This window comes from Diorhabda carinulata, chromosome X (genome assembly GCF_026250575.1).
Source record: "Diorhabda carinulata isolate Delta chromosome X, icDioCari1.1, whole genome shotgun sequence".
NCBI lineage: Eukaryota > Metazoa > Arthropoda > Insecta > Coleoptera > Chrysomelidae > Diorhabda > Diorhabda carinulata.
The window spans coordinates 45,860,476-45,882,584 of record NC_079472.1 but is presented as its reverse complement, the minus strand read 5'-3'; the positions used below and the strand labels follow the sequence as shown (position 1 = coordinate 45,882,584).

At 31.9% G+C, this 22,109-nt stretch overlaps 1 protein-coding gene across 4 annotated transcripts in view; it reads right to left on the bottom strand.

Annotated features, from left to right (window-relative positions):
- The window catches only part of LOC130900459 (uncharacterized), an 81,606-nt gene that overhangs the window by 34,279 nt on the left and 25,218 nt on the right, over positions 1-22,109 (bottom strand). For 3 of the 4 annotated variants that reach the window (XM_057811091.1, XM_057811089.1, XM_057811092.1), the window contains one exon: positions 5,647-5,829. In XM_057811091.1, the coding sequence (XP_057667074.1) occupies positions 5,647-5,793 (147 nt within the window). In that variant the 5' untranslated portion in view covers positions 5,794-5,829. Of the gene's footprint in view, positions 1-5,646; positions 5,830-10,178; positions 10,406-22,109 lie in introns of those variants that run through there. The other variant, XM_057811093.1, reaches the window with a different exon arrangement.

The window sequence follows — 22,109 nt, the reverse complement described above, 5'->3', positions numbered from 1 at the left end:
CACTTATACCAAATTAAGAAATGACAAATGTTTACTCCTCGTATAAAATTCGGTAAACATCTAACAAACCGTCAGTTCACATGGACTCATCACACTGTTAACCAATGAAAACATCCAATCGTAAACATAAATGCATTTCTATTGGCCGAAGCTGTATGTACACATTTTCTTCGAAATATTCCGTCAGACAGCCTACGGTAAGTAGTGACGTTGCTTGGTGAGAATTCATAAATTTCTTTACTAAATAAAAATATGGACGAATGAAGACAATGAATTTGCACAGTGTAGTGACAATAAAGATATGTATGAATTTAATAATAAAGATTTAGGTATGCAAACACATATTCAGCAATCTGATAATGCTAATAAATTTTCCATTTATAGTCCAGGCAATTTAGGAAAAATCGCTTAGTTTTCCACGATCAGTATGAAACTTTGTATTTAGATGGTGGAAAGTGTGTACAATGACATATCTTTATCCGTGGTCTGAAAAATTTTTTTGTCATTGTCAAAAGCACCGATATATGTCGAATTTTAAGGAAATTTCTCATTTTTTGCTTATAACTTCATTGCTAGTGGCTTTACCAAAAAAAAGTTAAATTCTTTTTTTTTGTCATTAAAAGACCTACAAAAGTAGACGTCACGCGTTGAAAAATATTAATTTGTTAAAGAGATACAGTAAAACACAATAATAATTATTATTTTTATATAAACAATGATAAAGTAGCTTAATAATTGTCATTGGTTCTTGTAATTGTGCAAAAATACTCTGAACTATCAATAAATGACGTGTGCAAAAGCTGGAGATTGTACGTTTAATGGTTCATGAGTTATGGCCTTATAAACAAATTAACAGCAATAACAAATAACTTGGTCTGTGCGTTGAATGTGGTTGTGCTGATTTTTTTATGAGTAGATTTCATTATTTTATGTAGGAAGTCGACGTTCATTTAAAAAAAAATTGAATTTTGCAATCAAGGGAATTTATTTTTGAAATCCCCTCTAAGGGGAGTATTTTTGCACAATTACAAGAACCAATGACAATTATTAAGCTACTTTATCATTGTTTATATAAAAATAATAATTATTATTGTGTTTTACTGTATCTCTTTAACAAATTAATATTTTTCAACGCGTGACATCTACTTTTGTAGGTCTTTTAATGACAAAAAAAAAAGAAAAAGAATTTTTTGGTAAAGCCACTAGCAATGAAGTTATAAGCAAAAAATGAGAAATTTCCTTAAAATTCGACATATATCGGTGCTTTTGACAATGACAAAAAAATTTCTCAGACCACGGATAAAGATATGTCATTGTACACGCTATCCACCACCTAAATACAAAGTTTCATACTGATCGTGGAAAACTACGCAAAATGATGATTTTTGGGCTATCTCGCCTGGACAATTATCGATTATTCACGAAAGAGGTTGCTGTGACACATTCACATTACCGAAAAACATGTAAAGAAAAAGTGAAATCAGTTGACAAAGCTACTCTAGATTTTTTACGTAGGACAATTTATAGTTTATATAAGAAGGGTTGCGACATTAGAAATAATACAAAAAAAGATAGCAAATTATCCAGAAACAATTATACCAGTTTAGAAACATTGCGTTAAGTTTTGTCAGCGTGTGGATTTAAACACAAAAAAAAATAAATAAATGGATGGCAATAACCGAATCGTCAAGGATCATTCGATGGCGACAAGATTATTTGCGTCAGATAAAAGACTACCGATATTCTAATAGACACATAATTTATCTAAATGAAACATTATTTGACAGTCACGATGTAGTAAATTTCGGTTGGGTTGACAATAGTAAAAATTGCTGTTTGAATGGGCCATATGTAAAGGGAAACGCATTATAATAATACACGATGGAAGAAGGTTTCCTGCCTAATGCTGTATTAATATCTGCTAAAAAAATAAAAGTCTCCGCAGCTGATTATCATGAAGATATGACAGCAGAATCATTTGAAAAGTGGTTTAATGAACAGCTTTTACCTAACATTCCACAACAGTCAGTAACCGTTATGGAAAACAAATCCTACCACTCGCTGCAACTCCTTAAGATACCAAATAGTAGTAGTAACAATGCTCAAATTTTAGCATTTATGTCTGAAAAAAATATTCCTATTCCTGTCAGCGATTGTAAAAAAGACCCAACAAACAGAGAATTGCGTACTGTTAATAAAGGTCTAAAGTTAGAGGAAATTTATTATATTGACAAGCTGTGCAAAGAACAGAGTTATACTCTTCTCAGACTACCCCCTCACTATTGCATAATTAACCCTATAGAGTTAATATGGGCACAAGTAAAATCAGAATTACGAAAATGTTATCAATCGCTAGAGCTTAGTAAAGAGGTTATAGCACTCGTAAAGAAAGTTTTAGCAGCAGAGAGGGTGAGAGAAGAAGATGAGTATGTGGTATGTGTTATCACCCTCTTTACAACCCATCATAATTCAATCAAATTATGACGTTTAGACGATTCTGACTACAATGATTACTTATAAAGAGACTTTGGAAATGAAATTTTTTTTCTTTTGTTTTATTTTAAAAAACATCATTTTTCTTTTATGGTTTTTGCTTTGAAATTTCGTTTACCAGTAAAAAACGAATGGGGTACAAAAAGGGCTCCGTTCACGTCTGGTGTTTAAACCAAAAACCCTTACAGGCAGATAAATTTTACTCGTCTATTTACGTTTTATAATTTAATATTCAGTTGTAGCAAGTTAACAAGGTATAATAATGATTTTTTTCCAAGTTCAAAGTAGAAATGCATCTGTCTAAATAACTGTGTATAATGCCGTTCAATGTATAATGACGAATACTTTCTTTCGCATAAGAATATATATTTTTAAAAATATTTATAAAAATAATAAATTTATAAAATAAAGTATCTGCAATTGATATTGGAAGAACTATACATAAGTTCGAGATTTTTCGAACGTTTAAAAATTCATATCTTAAAAATATTAACTTTATCGTAAAAAGTCAAGAAGAAAATTAAAAAAAAAATATCCGGTTGAAAACTAACAATTAACAGAATACGTTAATGTGCATGTTAACTAATAATATGCAGATTTCCTGATAGTATCGGTTAAAATTTCGATCAAAAAAGCTTCTATTTGCACTTTACCTACTTAGTTTGCATAGTAACTAATCGTTAAATTGCGGTAGATAGAGAATTAAATACTTTTGTTTCATTCCTTCGCTTGTTCTTACGTGTATCTTGGAGTGGGATTTGATAACGCGAAAATGGATGTGTCAAAAAATACACCTTTGCAGCCTTCATTAATTCAAAATATTAAAGAGTTTAATGTAGGGTCAGTACAAAATTATCAAGACAAAATCACTGAAACCCTTACAAATTTAAAACATCCAAATGAACTCGCTAAGGACACTAGTAATGTTACTGTTGTTCAAGATCCCTTTTTCCCAGATCACTTACCTACGGAAAATAAAGAACTCCCGAATGATCTTACCAAAGACAATAGTAATGTTACCGTTGGTCAAGATCCAGTTACCTCAAATCAATTAACCACATTAACATCAAGAACTATCTGGGGAGCGTATTAATTCTAATATAGCTCCAATACATAATGAAAAGGTTATCGAATCAGTCTTGTGTGTTGTTTGCTCTGAAGAATCATCAGGTGCTCATACCTGCATTGAATGTAATTTGTTCAATCATACAATTCACGATGATACGCAATATGAAGGAGAAGGTTACGGCAAAAAGATTTTATGTAAAAGTTTTGAAAATAATATGAAGCAAAAGAACAACGTAAAAACGCCAAGAAAAATTTAGAAAAACTAGCCATGAAAATGATATTCGTTTTTGATGCTAAGTATCCTATAGCCAAAAAATGAACCACAGTCAGAATAAAAATACCTGAAGTTGACACATCAAAAATTAATCCCCATTACATTTTAGCCGAAATTCTTAAAAGATTTGATGATAGGCTCTTCAAACTGGACACTAAAACTGGAATTCTTAAGCAATTGCAATTTGCATAGCGTTTGCCAGGAAAATTTGATAGCAGAAGTTTATGTTACTGATTTCGAAATTTCCTCAGGTCAAATCAATATCAATATCAATATTTATATTGCCCTATAAGTATTTCTATGACGTGGAATTTTGTAATTTTAAAGGAAACCAACATTAGACTCTTTTAACGATTTTCCTAGTTGATTTGATTTGCTATATTTTATCAGTAGAGTAACATTTTAGTTGATTCATTTTAATTATATTAAACAATTACCTAACACTAATTAAGATATTTAATTCAAGCAAGAACCTGTTTTAAGGAATTTACCGTATGCATGTTCGTTAGTCTGTAGATAATCTAGTTGATGTAAAGGTGCGTATTCACTTGCAACAAACACTCCGAACGAGCTTTACGCGCCACGCATTCCAAACAATCATGATCGCGAGCGGTCTGAATAACCTGCAACAAAACTCTCACCAGTAATCAGTCCGTGTTTGTTTGTGTTTTTTTAGCTGGTAATAGAAAAAAAGAAAAAAAAAAAAAGAAAAGAGCGAAAGATGCGGACAAGACGCCTTTTTTGCACCGTCAATATATGGCCTTATATATACATATAAAAAATTTTACAAGGATGACTACAGAATATTTCGAGAATCTAATATGTTTAGTAGGTCCTAGAATAACCAAGAATAGTACGATATTTCGAAAGGCAATTATTTGCTGTTACACTGCTCTTTTTAGCCACTGGGGCTCGTACAGTATCTACAATATGCTTTCACTCTTCTAAAACTCGATAGAAGACTTTTTTCACGTCCTATATTACTAGCAATTGCCACACAAGTATCATGCTTCTTTGCTTTGTTATAATATATTATAATATATATTTGTCGGAATTCATAGAATACATTGTCTTTCAAACTCATCAATTAACACTTGTTCCCGCGCACAGTTGAAAACCAAAAACGCAACGAACATTCAAAACCGAGCCCCCGGAAATGTTTTGTGAGTTTTATTCTGTTCGGCGCAACGTACTGACTAAACGAACTTGATATAGCGCTGTAAGTGAGTACCCACCATAAGAAGTGAATGAACTTTCTCCACTTAAACTGACTCAGCCAGATAATTTCCAGAATACCTTGATAATCTACACACTAACTGGTTTACGCAAATTAACCGTAATCTGTTATAATTCTTAGACCAACGTTTTCCAAAGTGAGGGTCACATCTCGGCACTGGGTGGCAATAAATATAGTTTACAAAGTACATCAAACTTAAAAGTTAAAAATAATCTTAAAACAATACTAATGGAAAATACTTGTGAAAAAGAAACATTTTTACAGCGTGAACGGGATTTGAACCCACGATCGGCGGATCCGGAATTTGATGCCTTAGCCCGCTCGGCTAACGAACGCAATTGAAGTGGTGGGATATACTAACTCTAATAAAACACAAAGGAGAGTTACAAACAAACAAGTTCACATTGATGACGTCGAAAATAAATAGGTACCTTTACGAATAGTCTGTTTAAAGATGAAAATCGACGGGTTTCAGGATTTTTTCTCAAAGTTGCCAGTTTACGAAATAGCTAATTTATTCCTTTCATTTGCACCTTACTATATATTTAAATTAGTTCAAATATGATATTATTACCTGATTATTCAAAGGAAACAAATCAACTTCGTTATTGTTAGCACCAATATTTTCTTGACGCCTAAAACTTGCTTGAACGGGTTCGGCACATTTTTTTTTACCTGTGTCATTTTCTCCCATGCCCCAATTAGCTAAAAGGTACACCATTCCCTCTTCTTCTTATTGTTGACAACAGTTTCTTTTCTGTAACCAAATAAAGATTATAAATATAACGTACTGAACTATCTCTGTTTATAATATTTTATTTTGGATTACCGCATATAATAATTCAATTATTATATGCGGTTATTTCAAATTGAACAAATTATACCAAATGAATTTAATGCCTTTAGTGTAAATGGAATATGAATATAGTTAATCACTTCTAATGAAAAACCATATTTTTACGGATACTATAAAATGCTCCACTTTTCTATTCGCTTTCAACGTTGAAAAATGTATTGAGAATAGTATGTACACTACAAGGAACGAAAGCTAAATTGATTTGAACTTTCGGCCCATGTGGTGTATACGATTTTTCTTCATAGCCGGTCGAAAGTACGTATTTAATTCTACTCTTCAAATGTTGATGAGCATATTTTTTATGCCTGCCCCGACCGGTTATTAAAAAAACTACACAGGCCGAAAGTTGAAATCTTCTCCCGATTTACAAGGAGTAAATGTTAAACTTTCGTCCCTGTTATTAGGGACAAAAGTACGTACTTTCAACCGAGGTATGAGGAAAATAATTTCTCACTGTTCTTATGATAACTCAAGTCAAACATGAATTGTTACATGTCAAGTTGAGATGTCACTTTTTCTATGTCTCCGATTAGTGCGCAGTGTCTACTTAAGCTATGAAAACTTTTATCGGTGTTTCCATAAAAACACGGACAAAAAACTACTATTTTTGCTGTAAACTTTTCAAGAAGAACAATATTTTATTGTTGTTCTTCGTATTAAAGCTGTCCAGATTAGTTAAATATTACTTATGAAAGGATACATTATATTATACTCGTAGTTTGAAAATACACCTGCAGATATTGTTCAAAAAGCATCGGACCGACGTTTGTAATAATTTGCTACCAAGAACTTTAAGAAAAACAATATGAAATTGCTTTATTTAAGAGTTATTAAAAAAAGTAGAGCCTTCAGCATTGTGATCCCAGTATTCGATGCTCAGGAGCTAATTATGCTAATTATTAAAACATTGCTGATTTATCAAAATATGTAGAAGTACGAGTATTTTTGAAAATAAAAATCGGAAAAATATGTGCCAAAACAGTCGAAAACCTTAACTCCTGAAGACATTCAACATATTCTAGAAGACACACCTGAGGTTAAGAATTTTTTGATAAAGATCTGTTTAAAAAAATTTCAGGCTGCTATATCAATTGACCGTACGTGAGAACATGACATGTTTCTCCTTCACTTGATTTGCGGCACTCGCTTTTAACTTGTGCCAACAAACTTCTGCTCTGGGAAAAATCATGTACTTAGTTCGGTTCATGCGTTCTAAAATTTACAAAAAAAGAAAGGTCATAAATAGAAAAACTCTGAAATCTTTGATCCCTTAACTCTGCCTAGCTTTGCGCGAGCAAAAAATAGTAAGCGCACACTGATTTGGCTGCGCCTTTTTCCGATAATTTTTTGAAGTAACTGTCTTCATAAAGCCCGTTACAATTCATTGGATTAATATCGCGCAATTTGTTGTACTAAATCCACTTTTAATCAAGAGGTGTTTATAGGGACAATCTGAATAACTTCAGAAACTCTTGTTTTTATACTTAGTCTGTTTTTTGGTATTGGCACGCTATGTCAACAACGCATATCGTATAAAATAAATCCAAATGAAGCGAATTTTTCATTTCCAAATTTGCATGTTGTTTGGATTACAAATTGCGATTACATATGAATAGAATAAATAAACGTGAAATGCACGTAGATTCACCAAAGAAGGTAAACGCTGTCTCGAATATTAGTTTTGTACAGTTGCCGTCTTTCTCTTCATAATAGGCGTTTACGTATGCGTTAGCGTTCTTATCTGATGAAAATCCCTCTCCTGAGATAAAAATTTGATGTCAAGAAACAGGAAAAAATCGTTGGGGTCAGATCAGATGAATTCGGTGGATGCACAACCAATTCGATCTGCGTTCATCAAAGTGTGACAAGGTGCGTTATTCTGTGAAAAAGTATCTTTTTCTTCAAATGCGCTTGTTTCTTTGGAATTTCTTTCTTTAACATATTAAACAATGATGCAGAATCCTCTCTTGTTATTGTTTTACTTTTTGAAGATAGCCGATTAACGTAATCCCATGACTATCCCAAAAAGAGGAGTGTAGTGATGGATTCAGTTATGAATTTTGCTTAAATGCAAAATGCAATAAAACTTTGGGAAACGTTCAACGCGCGGATAATGCTCGCATGCATGATTCTTCAGTCAGTATATAACAAATGCGTACTTTTGATATGCTAATAGCCACTTCTACCTTCTTAATCTTAATCTGATTGTTGTCCAGGGCCAATTGGTGAACTTTTCCGATGATATCGCTGGTTTTTGCCGTTTTTGGCCGTCCCGTACGCTCTTCGTCCGAGATCGAATTCTTATAAACAAATATCTAAAGACAGCTCTATACTATGTTTTTTCCATTTTCAGAAAAATCTTCACAATGATTCACTTATACCATTGTCAAACAGAAACTGAATGTCCAAAATAGGTGAAATTTGAGTGAAAATCTCTCAATGTATGCAGAAATATAGAATAATAAAGTTTTATTGATAAGTTGGGCTTACCCGTATTTAACAGTGACAACTGTTATTTAACTACATTATTAGTATATTATATTATAAGGATTAAATATTTTTTTACGAGCAATATTTGCAGTTGCGAGGCGGAGCGCAGCGCAAAATTGCAAAATTGCGAGTAGGATTAAAACTGTTGCTAAGCAACGAGCAAATTTTTGTACGGTAGGGGAATTGATGGCTTTTGCACCTGAAAGTGGTACAAAAATGTCAACATTTTTTGATGGTTGGAGAAAAAACATATTTTTTACATTGATTTGTAGTAACGTTCATTTAGGCTAAAACTATTGAACATTTATAACAAATTGTCAAAATCAGCTTCCACAGTGAAAACAAATGATATTGCCGTAAGTTTTTTTGTAGTTTCCGTAGTTTGTAAAGTTATTTGTTTGATTTTAGAACTTATTATTCCCAGTTTTATTGCGAAATTACTTCTTAAACAATTGCTACTAAAAGAAGTGCAAAATTTCCTCTTGGAAACGTGGCCTTTGGTGGTTTTTTTCCACTTTTTCCACATTTTTCCACTTTCCATTTTTACTCAGTGTAGGCAAGAGGTGAGTATAATATAAATCTCTAAAATATCGGAAACTTGTGGAAAGTGAGCAGAATTCTGTCTGAAGCTTCCCTTATCAAATGAAGAGGGGTAAACTGTTCTTGTGCCTTTCAACTGCCACTGGGTTATTACTTTGCAACCTATTCATGTTTGATAAACTTTAATACAACATTGGAAATTAATGTCTTAAAAACTTCCGTAATTTGAAGAAAAAATGAATACAAATGCCCTAAATTTTGTAAATTGCTTGAAAGCTTATTTAATGCAGACTTATTAAAATAACTGCAAGAATACTCAGTTTCAGTTGTATTAGTTTCACAGTGAAACAGATCTAAAAAGTATGTATGGAGTCGACTTAGCACATTAAACAAAAAACAATACAAAACAACTCTCAATACTCAACACGGGTACATACGAGAAAATCAATTGTTTACCTAACAGTCGTCTGTTTGACGCAGCTGTTTTCTTAGATTACCTAATTAGAAAATATCAAACAGTGTGTATAACAAGTAAGTTTTTAATTTTGATCGATCTTGACACATGCCTTTTTCGAAATTCATTTATGAGTGAGGCATGAAGAAAACAATCGCGACATTTTTCATTGGAGGAATCCGTAAGTGCATCGAGTCTTTTCAATGAAGGATATTCAAATTGATATATTGCTCCTAAGTTGAGGAGACATCACTTCAATTTTAGTCGAATGATGAAATGATATAATAAAACGAGATGGTACAATCGATGACCGGGTCAATATAAAACGTTGTATGAATTGAATTGATGTACGTTTCCTACAACAGCATGACCCCGGAGAAGTCACACAATCAATGTATGAATCAACAGATTTTCAATTTACATGAAACAGCATTAATCTAGAGAAGACCAGCTAAAAACCTTTAATAACCAGAAAATATGAAATTCTGAGATTGCATTTTGCTAGAATACATCAGAACTGGACTTAACCTTAAAACTTCAGATGCATGTGTGCATTTTAGTTATATGGCTCCTAAATGTTTTGGATATTTTCTTGGATGCTCATACAGAACTTGTTCGTACATGTACATAAATTACAAAAATTCCCGCATTTTCATCTAACGAATTTTTCCAATGCCAATTTTATTGGTTACAAGTTATAAATTTTGAACAAAAATACTGAAACTGTTGTTACCACTATATTTAATTATAAAAAATATTAACAAACCTTTCCGTCTACATTTTGATTAATCATGTTTTTCCTTGTTAACACATATTTTCATGTATATTGAGTGAAAACGACGACATCTAATTTTTTGTTTTAATGAAGGAAATATATTAAGAAACACTTTGGAATTTTGAATGAACGTGATAAAATGCAACACAATCACAAATGTATTTTTGTTTAAAGATTCAATCATTAACAGTAACGGTGATTATTGATAAATTGTAACATTGACGTCTCATATGTCACTAAATAAACCACATATATGATTTTTTCAATTCTTGGCTCCACTCTTACTTTCATTTTCATGTATAAACTTCAACTAAAGAGAATGAATTTTCGGTTTTTGAAAACAAAAATTTCATTTGCTGTTTCATAGGATGGAAGTGTGACTTTTAGAAATCGAAGTTTTCAGTACGTTATTATATTGTTGGTTTCCGCCATGTTTCTAATTTCATCAGTCAAAATTTTATAAGAATTTGAGAGGTAGATTACTTTTATTACCCACATAAAGAAAAGTGTGTTTGGATAAAAAACAACTCAAGAAACCAAGAAAAATTTACGTAAATATACTGAGGAGCTCCGTCTCATGGAATGATTTGTGAGTGGATCTTCGATTGTGAAAATGGCTAAATGCACACGAATAAACGTGAACGTTCGGGACCCACATTAAATATAACTATTACAGAAATTGTTAATAAAATCCATGTCCTTGTATATAGCGATCTTCGAATAAAACTACGTGAGATACCAAAGTACCAAAGAAATGAGTATTTAAATTGAACGTAAAAGAAGTGAATTTTTCCATAGAACTGGCCAATATTATGATGATATGCTGACACGTTTTTGTCTGATATTTTGCAAAAAAGTAAAAAAAAATTAATTTTGTTATTATCATCACCTATTTTCACTCGATTACCCTGTGCTACTAAACTCGTAAAATCGCAAAAATGTTTAAACCAAAACTCGTCCACAAAGGTTGTGTTTAAACTTAATGGAACGTTTTTCGTAGTTATTTACACTCCTTCTATTCGTGGGGTGGATTAAGAAATACTGTCTCTTAACTTCTTAATTTATTTACACACTATATGATACGCTTAACTTATAATAATTTACTTATAAATATCACTTAAATAATTTCTGCGATTATTTTTACTAATTCGTTATTTTCCTTATGACTATTTATTTAAAACTTAATTAAGTTCGTTACATAAACTTCTCTATATACCACAAATATAATTCTACAAAGTTCTAGAACAAAAAGAAACACAAGAAATAAATAAATAAACATCCCTAGAAATTATTTAAGAGAAACACTTAAATAGCATTTGTTCATTAGTAGAATATTATTATTATTGATGGATTAATTTCATGTCAATAAAATGTTCTTTCAAACTGTAAAAAATTTTCATGAAATTGAAATTTACTAATCTATTTTTTGCATATTATTTAGTTTGATTTTGATATTAATTAACAATAACATCCTTCGATTACAAGAAACTTCAAAAAATTGGATTTGAATTAGTTGGTGATTAGTTTTGTTTCATTAAAATGTTGATACCAAAAATTGATATTTGTTCAGAGAATTTTTTCGATAAAATTTGGATGGACTTTTTTCTATTCACTATTTTTTTCTAAAATCAATTCAAATTGGATTTATATGTCAAATTGTATATATTGTTACAACAAATAACTTTTCCTTAACGTAACTATTTCTTCAGACTACCATTAAAGTAGTATAGCCATTGAATGAAAATTTACATACAAAAATATTCGAATACTAAATATTTTCACATAACTCAACATTAACCAAGAAAATAGATTTGGAAAATGTGTATTTATTAATTAGATATTGAATTTGTAATTGTATCTACATAGAAATCTGTAATACATAAAAAAGTACGTATAACATTTAACTCAGGACAATTAAATAATCCAGTCTTCAATTCTTCTTCATTCTTACTTTCCATAATAAACTAGCTTTTACCCGCGGCTTCGCTGGCATCGAAACCATTAAATAAGTATCAGAAATCATTATAATAGAAAAGAACGAACTCTGTAGCTATATTAGAACCTGAGATATAGATCTTTGAATGTAGAAAAATTGCCAAAAACCTACAAAAATCCATAACTCCACATTGAATGTCCGCGCCTAGCTCCTCTCCAACTCAAACCGATTCAAGTGTTCAAAAACTCAAAAGAAAGAAGGTTTTTCAGCGAGTGTTCTTAAACCAAAACGAACTCTGTAGCTATATTAGAACCTGAGATATAGATCTTTGAATGTAGAAAAATTGCCAAAAACTCTGTAGCTATATTAGAACCTGAGATATAGATCTTTGAATGTAGAAAAATTGCCAAAAACCTACAAAAATCCATATTTACTACTCACAATTATCTCCATTGGCTTCTACAATTTATTTTCAAATACTAGCGGATCTTTATGAGCAATCTAGAGTCCAGCCTGCATAGGCCCCTTTCATACCAAACGAATCCGAATCAATCTGGATCACTCCGAATCAAGTTGAATCTGATTCGTCCTCTCCACTCTTTCACACCAGCTCAATCAACCTGAATCTATAAAAATCCTTTCATCTTCTTTTTGTTTTCCTTCTTTTAGTTGCTTTTGAGCTATCATCATGGACGCAGTTGTTTTAAATGCAATAGTGTTTCGTAGGAGGCAACAGCGGAAACAGAAAACAAGAAAAGTGTGGATACATCACATAAATAGGAAGAGGCCGGATTTTGGTATGTTTCATCTGTGATTTTTATCACTGGCGTCATAAATCGCACTATTTTCTTTAACTTTTAAAATTAATAACTCCACGTCCATCTCGTATGGTTGTTGATTCAAGACTGACCGCACGAGGAATCTGACAGTTTGAATCAAGTACGACCTCGAATCAAACCTGATTGAACCAGATTCGTCCGGTCTGAAGGCGGTAAAAGAGTCCCTTCACATTTAAACGGAGCGCTCGAAGCTGAATCTTGGTCAATCAGATTCAACTTGATTCGGAGTGATTCTGATTGATTCGGATTCGTTTGGTGTGAAAGGGCACATAGTCAGCTAATAAACACGTGTGGACTTTGAAAAGACGCAAAGTTAACAGAAAAATAATATAAATTTTAATGAATCTTCTCACTGGGGAAATTTTAATCATTCAGGTTTATATGTAAGCAATCGTCTTGCCTTACATCACTTTGTATAAAAAGTTCCTTTGAGTCTTATAAGAGTATTTGTAATTAGGGGGTATGTTTCATTCTTAACCCCTATCCAGACTCTCTGCGAGGGCAAGATTGTTAACGGTGCGCTCGTATCCTTTCATTTTTGTGTATCACGATGGAGTAAAGATTTTTGTATCACTTTTATAGAATGATACCAAACAGAATGTCTTCGTCGTTCTGTTGCGATGTCTTGACGTCATCCATCACCTTCTCTGTTCCAACTTTCTTTTCTTAGTTAGGTGATACAAACGAAAGACATTATATTATTGGTAGACACATAAAGTATCTAACGCAGTCACTTGATTCACGCCCATATTATAGTAGACGTAGCAGGCAACTGATAAACCGAAAGTGTGGATCCACTCGCCAAGACTTGCGTCGAGAGCCTTTAGTAGGTGCCTTGCAAGAGTCTGAGACGGGCATTAGATAGAAATAATGTTAACTAAAAGTTCAAGATAGACTAATACTTTCCAACATTTAGTTATTAAGCTTCAAAATTTTTACACTTTTAAAATTGCCGTAAAAAATACAATTATATTACGATTATATTAAAACAAATGTTTTTGTGAAACAAAGAACATAAAATGGAAATTGATTTCTCAATTATTACACAAAAACTGAATGAGAGTAATTTGTTACCTATATCAAAAACTTCATACTCGTACATTATGTATCGTTATATAATATACAGTACAGGCAAATTGAGTGATTTTCAGCTGAAACCTTGCATTAAGGTTTCAACTCAAAATTCCCCTCCCAAAACCTCCTGGATTCTGGGAGGTTGAGTCTAGCAAATCTCAACAAGATTACGGGAACAGACTTTTGAAATTTTGACTTGAAACTCAAAAAAAATTTATATGCGAATAACTCGAAAACTATGAGAAATTCAAAAAAAAATACTGCCACATAATATGTAGAGTACAAAATTTTCTACAAAAAAGTATCCCAGGTATTTGTTCCTAACCTCAAAATTTTCGCCTTAAAATGGGTTTATACACTAAAAAATGTTTTGAATCGCGTATAACTCGAAAACTACGAGGAATTTAAAAAAAAAGTGTTGTAGAAAAAAATATACTCAAACAAATTTTAAATTGCGGATAACTCGAAAACTATGAGGATTTCAACTCAAACTGCCGGGACAAAAAATGTGGAGTACAACATTATGTACAAAAAAGGTTTAAATTGTTTCCGAACCTCAACATTTTCATTACAAAATAAGTCTGAATGCTTAAAAATATTTTGAATCGCGAATAACTCGAAAACTACGTAGAATTAAAAAAAATGTGCCAGAGCCAAAACATTTTTATGGAAGAGAAACTAGTAGGAAATCTGTGATTATTGAAATAATCATCAACCGAGAACGAAGATAGTGTTCATGATCGCGTTTTTTAAAAGTTAGTTCATTTAAACGAGGAAGTAATTCATGTGTGTTATATACATGAAAATATTGTTAATAACACAACGAAAAATATCGCGTTGGATTTGCTTATTGTTATGGCGAATAATGAAATATATCAATTGAAACTTCAAGTGCTTATATGGCCAATATACCTCTCAATTTACTCAGATATAGTGGCTGGCTGGAGACGTTTTTGTAGAATATTTCGAAAAACCGTGCCCGTACTTTGTTAGTACTTGTTCAGTACCCGAAAGCAGTGGCGTCGATTGGTGAGATTCATTTATTTCATAAATTTCTTCAAAAAATAGAAACTGAAAAACATGAAAAGAAAAACTGAAATCAGTTGACAAAGCTATTCAAGATTTTACACGTAGGACAATTTATAGTTTATATAAGGAGAACAGGGTTGCGACATTAGAAGTAGTACAGCAAAAGGTAGCAAATTATCCAGAAACAATTATACCAGTTTAGAAACATTGCGTCAAGTTTAGTCAGCATGTGGTTTTAACACATGCTAATAGACACATAATTTATCTAAATGAAACATTATTTGACAGTCACGATGTAGTAAATTTCGGTTGAGTTGACAATAGTGAAAATTGCTATTTGAATGGGCCATGTTCTAAAGAGAAAAGCATTATAATAATACACGCTGGAAGCTGTATGGTTTTCTGCCTAATGCTTTATTAATATATGCTAAAAAAATAAAAGCCTGTGCAGCTGATTATCATGAAGATATGACAGCAGAATGATTTGAAAAGTGGTTTATTGCACAGCTTTTACCTTACATTCCACCACAGTCAGTAATCGTTATGGACAACGTATCCTACCATTCGCTGCAACTCCTTAAGATACCAAATAGTAGTAGTAACAAAGCTCCAATTTTAGTATTTATGTCTGAAAAAAATATTCCTATTCCTGTCAGCGACCGTAAAAAAGACCCAACAAACAAGAATTTCATATTGTTAGTGAACTCAGTCTACCTCCTTACTATTGCATATTTAACCCTATAGAGTTAATATGGGCACAAGTAAAACCAGAATTACGAAAATGTTATCAATCGCCAGAGCTTAGTAAAGAGGTTGTAGCACTCGTAAAGAAAGTTTTAGCAGCAGAGATGGTGAGAGAAGAAGATGAGTATGTGGTATGTGTTATCACCCTCTTTACAACTCTGCATAATTCAATCAAATGATGACTCTAGTTCAGACGATTCTGACTACCATGATTATTTATAGATACTTTTGAGTTTTTTTTCTTTTTTTTTATTTGTAAAGAATTTATTTTCCTTTATGGTTTTTGCTTTGAAATTTTGTTTACCAGAAAAAACGAATGTGGTACAAAAAGGGCTCAGTTCACGTCTGGTACCCTGTTTAAGCCAAACTCCCTTAGATATATTTTACTCGTTTATTCACGTTTTATAATTCAATATTCAGTTGTAGAAAGTTAATGAGGTATAATAATGATTCTTTTCGAAGTTCCAAGTAGGACTACAATTAAGTGCATAAGTCTAAAAACGGCGTATAATGCCGTCCAATTTATAATGATTCGATTGCCTTTTAAAGAATACTTTTTCGCATAAGATATACATATTTTTAAGAGTATTTATAAAAATAATAAATTTATAAAATGAGGTATTTACGGTAGATCAAACAAAATTGTTGGCAAGGATTTTTATAATCTGCAGTTGATATTGGAAGAACTATACTTATGGTGGATATTTTTGATTCGAACACCGTGTACAATACACAAACTAATATAAACAAAATATATTGTAGTTGTAAATTAACCTTCACCATGCATTGTCATTAAAAATTCGATAAAAAAAATGTTTAGTAAACAAACCACGACCTGATTCATGTCGTTGAAAGGCTAAATTTTTGTATGCAGAGATAAAAACTTTAATTTGCCAATTTACCGGTTCAATTTACAATTTTCACAATGCTTGAGTTAACATATCAAGGTATTTCAGAATGTCTTTTTTTGAAGGTAAATGGGTACAAGTTTTTCAGTTAAATCATGAATTATATACAGCGTGTCCTGTCATTATGAAATAACAACGTTTGTTAATTTAGTTAAGTACTTTTATAAAATTGTTTCAATAATATACTTTTTCAATTACAAAACGGTATGATGAATTTATACATACGGTATATCTTACTAACGTAATTTATCTATAATCCTAAAGTTTACATGGTTAACTATTCACTAATTTATTTAAATAAACTTTTTAGTTCACTTGTCTTTGTCCTGATATATTCACTATGACCTCAACTTATTTACTACTCACAGCTGCTAAGCATGCGCTTTATATATTAAAATCAAATTCTACATCTTTTAAATTCTTAAGGACTCTAAAATGGCGAAAACAGAGGAAAAGGACTTCTTAGAAATTGTCTCTATAAAAACATAATGTATATAGGTCACAAAAATATGCGCATCCGCTAAAGTTTAGCTTCGATAAAATTTGTTCAGGAGTAGTTTTAGCTAAATTGAGTACGTTGTCCTGCTTCTTAAATAAAATGGCAGCGCTGCGCCTATCGACAAGGATCTGTCAAAATTTGAGCAACATCAGTTCTCCTAAATATTGATAGTAAACTTTTCTTCGACATCAGTGTTAGTCTTTCATCTAAAAGCTACTTTCGCCAATTCCAAATTACTGTAACTGGTGTGCATACACTACTAACCTTTAGGGACAATACCAGTTTATTTTTCTTGCGAAGCATCTTGTCATTGTGACGAATAATCCCCTAAAGCAGATCCAGAATCGCCCCAGTCGTTCCACTCAAAAGACACTAATTATATATTTTCAAATATTTTTTCTGTCACTAAATCAATTCAATAAATGAAACTCGAATGGGTTATCAAGAAAAAAATCTTAGCTCTCGGGTCGAAACAATCTATTACCATAATTTGAATCCGTATGACATACAATTATGGGAATAAGCTAAATCGAGCAATGTAGAAATAAAATAGGGATAAATATTAAGAAGTGGGACTCCACCCCAAACTTACTTTGAAAATTTTATGCTGCAATTCAGATCCTTTTAGGGGGTAAAATATTTTATTTTTAACATAATTTTAGTTTACAGTTTCATGATTTCTTTATACATAAATAGAAAGTTATTTTATTTATTATATTATGAATTAACAACAATTACAAAATACTTAACAATTACATCTAATATAAAAATCACGAATCGATGTAACCAAACCATGCAAGCGATCAGTGTGGTCAGCATAACATCTGAACTGAAATTCCGCGATGTAACCATCCATTTTAGTACCACAGCGGCCATATTTTAGCATATTATTATGCACCGGAATCAGGGTCCACGAAATTATAAGTATGATTAACTGTCAACTGCTTGAAATCTATAATATTAAATAAAAGAAAAACATACATTTTTCACGATAAACTTTCAACGATTGACATAATGAGCTGATGAATGTTTAGATAAACTTTCGTGGAAGAAGAAAAGAGTTATAATCTACACTGGGGGGCTGTGCCAATTTTTTTAAGTGACTAGAAACGTGCAGATATAACATCAATTATATATTATTATTCTTCTTCTAATTACAGTGCCTGTCCGAGATGAATTTTGGCGATGATTGGGACAATCTTTATTCTGTCAGCAGCAATGCGAAAGAGTTGTATTGAATCAGGTTCTAAGGATCTTAAACCAAGATGTTCATCTTCTTCCTAAACCACTTTCTTCAAATATTTAACTTAACCGGATGGCTTGGAGCAATGCATTTCACATTTATGGCCGAAGTACTATAGTTTGTGAGTTATTATGCTTATAATTGCTCCTCGTTATTTTACAATTCTTCTGAGGACTTCTTCATTTGTTACCCTTGCAGACCAGGATATCTTGAGTCTATAAAGCCACATTTGGAATGCTACTAATTTTTTGCTCATATATATTCGTTTTAGGTGAAGGACTCAACTCCATAAAACAGGATATATAAAACTAGAGAGATAATGACACTTAAATAAGGCACCCATATGGTTAAACGAGCATCTTGCCATTTCGATGCGTGCCAGAATCATTCTGGTAATAGTACAAATAAAATTCTGTTCGAGGAATTAATCTCCTATCCAATCTAAAATATCAGGTAATGATAGTAATAACGAACAATTTTAGCAGTTTATGTAAAAAGTATCAGTCTGCTTCGTTATTGACGCCTGCTGAGGCATATATACAAAGCAGCTCGAGCGGATCAGTATTTTCAATGTTGGTTGTACAAGAGTGGAGCGAAATATGATGTTTACTAGAAACTAAATTTAAATTTGATATGACCCTCCAATATTTAAAGTGAAAGCAAAAACTGACAACATTTTTGATAGTCAGACACGAAAAAATTTCATTGTATGTTATTATTATAAAAATTATCTAAGTAAACCTAATTCTAAACATGTGATATACATGAAGTGTCAAATGAAAAAAGTAAAATTACATATTTGTGCAAAAAATATTGATGTTTCCGAACTCATAGTACTTATTTTAATTAATTTATGTGGCTATTGTGAACTTTTTCCATCAAAATAGTATATACTCGTAAGGAACAAAAAATACATCAATTTTAAATGTTTTAAAAGATTTGGAGGCGTTTAAGTTCCTCATAAACAAATCAAAATTGTGTCGCGAGATTGCGAAACAAAGAAGCAAAGCAGAAAAATGTTTATACATATAAATGTATTTAAATTTTCTAAGAGAGTCAACGGAGAAAGTTTTTTTTGGAACGTACTTGAAGCATGTCGAATGACCTAAGTATAAATAAATCTTCGTGACATGTAACAGAATCAGATCAAACTGCAAATTTCCAATGAATATCCGGTTTATTCAATTACACGAACACTTATACATTTTTAGAATACTTTCGTTTCAGCATTGAATTATGATGAGTATGTTCAACATATATTTAAGTAATAAAATAAATGAAATAATTTATTTCTATGGAAAATTTTACATAATTTATAGCCACAAATATCTGAAAGTAATTTTTTATTGGTCTCATTTAGAATAAAACTGCATTAATTGGTAGTACTTTTATGTTAGTTAATTTACAGAAATACGAGATTAGGTTAATATTTTTTCCATATCATTTTTATTTTTCAAAATGGATAATCGATTAACAGAAGTCCATGACCATCTGAAAAAAAACGGTCGCCATCACTTTTCCGGCTGATGAAACCGTTTCTGCCTTTTTCGGAACAGGTTCATGTACAGTTATGAAACTACGGACAAAGGCATAGGAAGTGTTTATACGAATGCACTTATAGTCCTAAGTGAGCAAACTCGACAAATAACAGACGGAGAGTTTACGCATGAATTATTCTCCAGTAAGTAAATGACAAATGCGTTCTTATACAACTGTCGTCCAGTCCATTCTGTAAACTTTTTAGATGGTGTCGCCTTTTCTGGTCCTCCCAAATGTTCATCATCAGTCAAGCTGATACGACTACGTTTTAATGCAGCGGCCCAATATTTTTGATCGTAGATGATGTTGCAGAGTCTTCGTACACAGTAACTAACTCTTCTTTCATTTGCAAAATCGTATTTCCTTTCACTCGACTCGATATTCGATTTCTTCCATTTACAAAATAATATTCATAACGACTTATACTATTAAACCAAAAGAAAATCTAAGCGTCAAAAAAATCTGAAATTCTAGTGAGGATCTTTCAAAGCGTGCGCAAATGTGTTTCTCAACATATATTGATGTGCCAACATTGAGATCGAAAAATTTCCCGCAAAATCAAAAATAATAATAAGAAAAGGTGTGTGTTTGTGTCTATTTGTAGTAATGGCATCAGGTCTCGCTATTTTTCACATACTGTATGGTAAAAATGTATATATAAGAAATTTCTAGCAGTCGTTAGTAACATCCTGGAATGGTACTATATTGATACTGACCATTATGCAAAAGTCCAAATAAGATATATTTACAAACTTTTGATATATACGTGAAAAATCAGTTTTTATATGGAAAATTGATTCATTTTTATTGATTTGCTGGTGAGTTTTCCAAAGACTCTAAACGTGGTACTGCACCAAAGAGAAAAATATTGTGCAGAATACACTATCTTTACGTGAGAAAAATGAATGCTCGTAATTTTTTAACTACTTTGGAATGACAGTATTAATACATTAATGCCCAAAACTTTTTCTGTTTTTCAATTGATATTGTTTCAAAATGTTCTTGAATAAATAAATCATCATCAATAAACTTACGTTCAAGCAACTAAAGATGCTTGTGATCAGTTATGGAGTTATTTCTATCAAGCAATTCAGGATTAAAATTAAGATCAAATAATTTTGAAATTATTTTTATGAATGGTCTATGTTAGAACAGAGAACAACATGAATCAGAGCCAAACATAAGGTCAAACGGAAATGACTGCATCTGCTCTGCCGGTACCCTGCCTTGGCGATAATAGGAAATCAAATTCTGGGGAATTACATAAAAAACTTCATTATAGGTTGGATGCTTAAAAATACGCTATGAAAAGGAAAAACACGCATGATGGTTATATAGTTAACTAAGTTTGCAAATTCTGGTAACACAATTACCCTAAAGCCTCCGGATAAACCACCACCTATCAAGATCGTGACGTTATGTTAAGAATGTGAAGGAGCACATGTTGTGTCTTGATTACTTCAACATACTACACAGTAATGCCTAAATGTATTTCACTTTTTTTTGTAAAAATAAACCTCTTATATTTTTAATTCTTGGTTTAATACAGACATAGAAATACTTTGGTAATAAGAACACGTGTTGCTTTTTTCTATGCTCTACCTCATTATGGATCACAACTATGCATCAATGAATATTGCCCAATAGTACATACTTCGAGACCCTGATGGTCCCTACGTCTGGACTACCAATGTTGTTGGTCTCATGGAATCGTCTTGGCTCTAAATATGTAAACCATAGCTTAGATCATTTATCTATGCATTAAATTTTTAAAGGTATTTCGGAAGATGTTTACACGTGGGCATTTGTGAAACATCACATAGCAGCTCTTCTCAAATATGCATTACATCAGTCATGTTAAAGATACGGCCCGCGGTCCGCTTCCGGCCCCTAGGCCGTATCAATAAGGCCCGCGATTGCAATGTGTCACAGAAAGGAGCTTTTAGACTTCATTCGATTGCTCATTTAAAATCATTTGGCACAGTGAACCAAAAAAAATGGATGAATATTCTCAACTCCTGCAAAATTTGATTACGGAGCTCAACAATCGTTTTGAAGACTTTCACAAAATGAATTAAATGGAATTCCCAATTTTCAACAATCCATTCAAT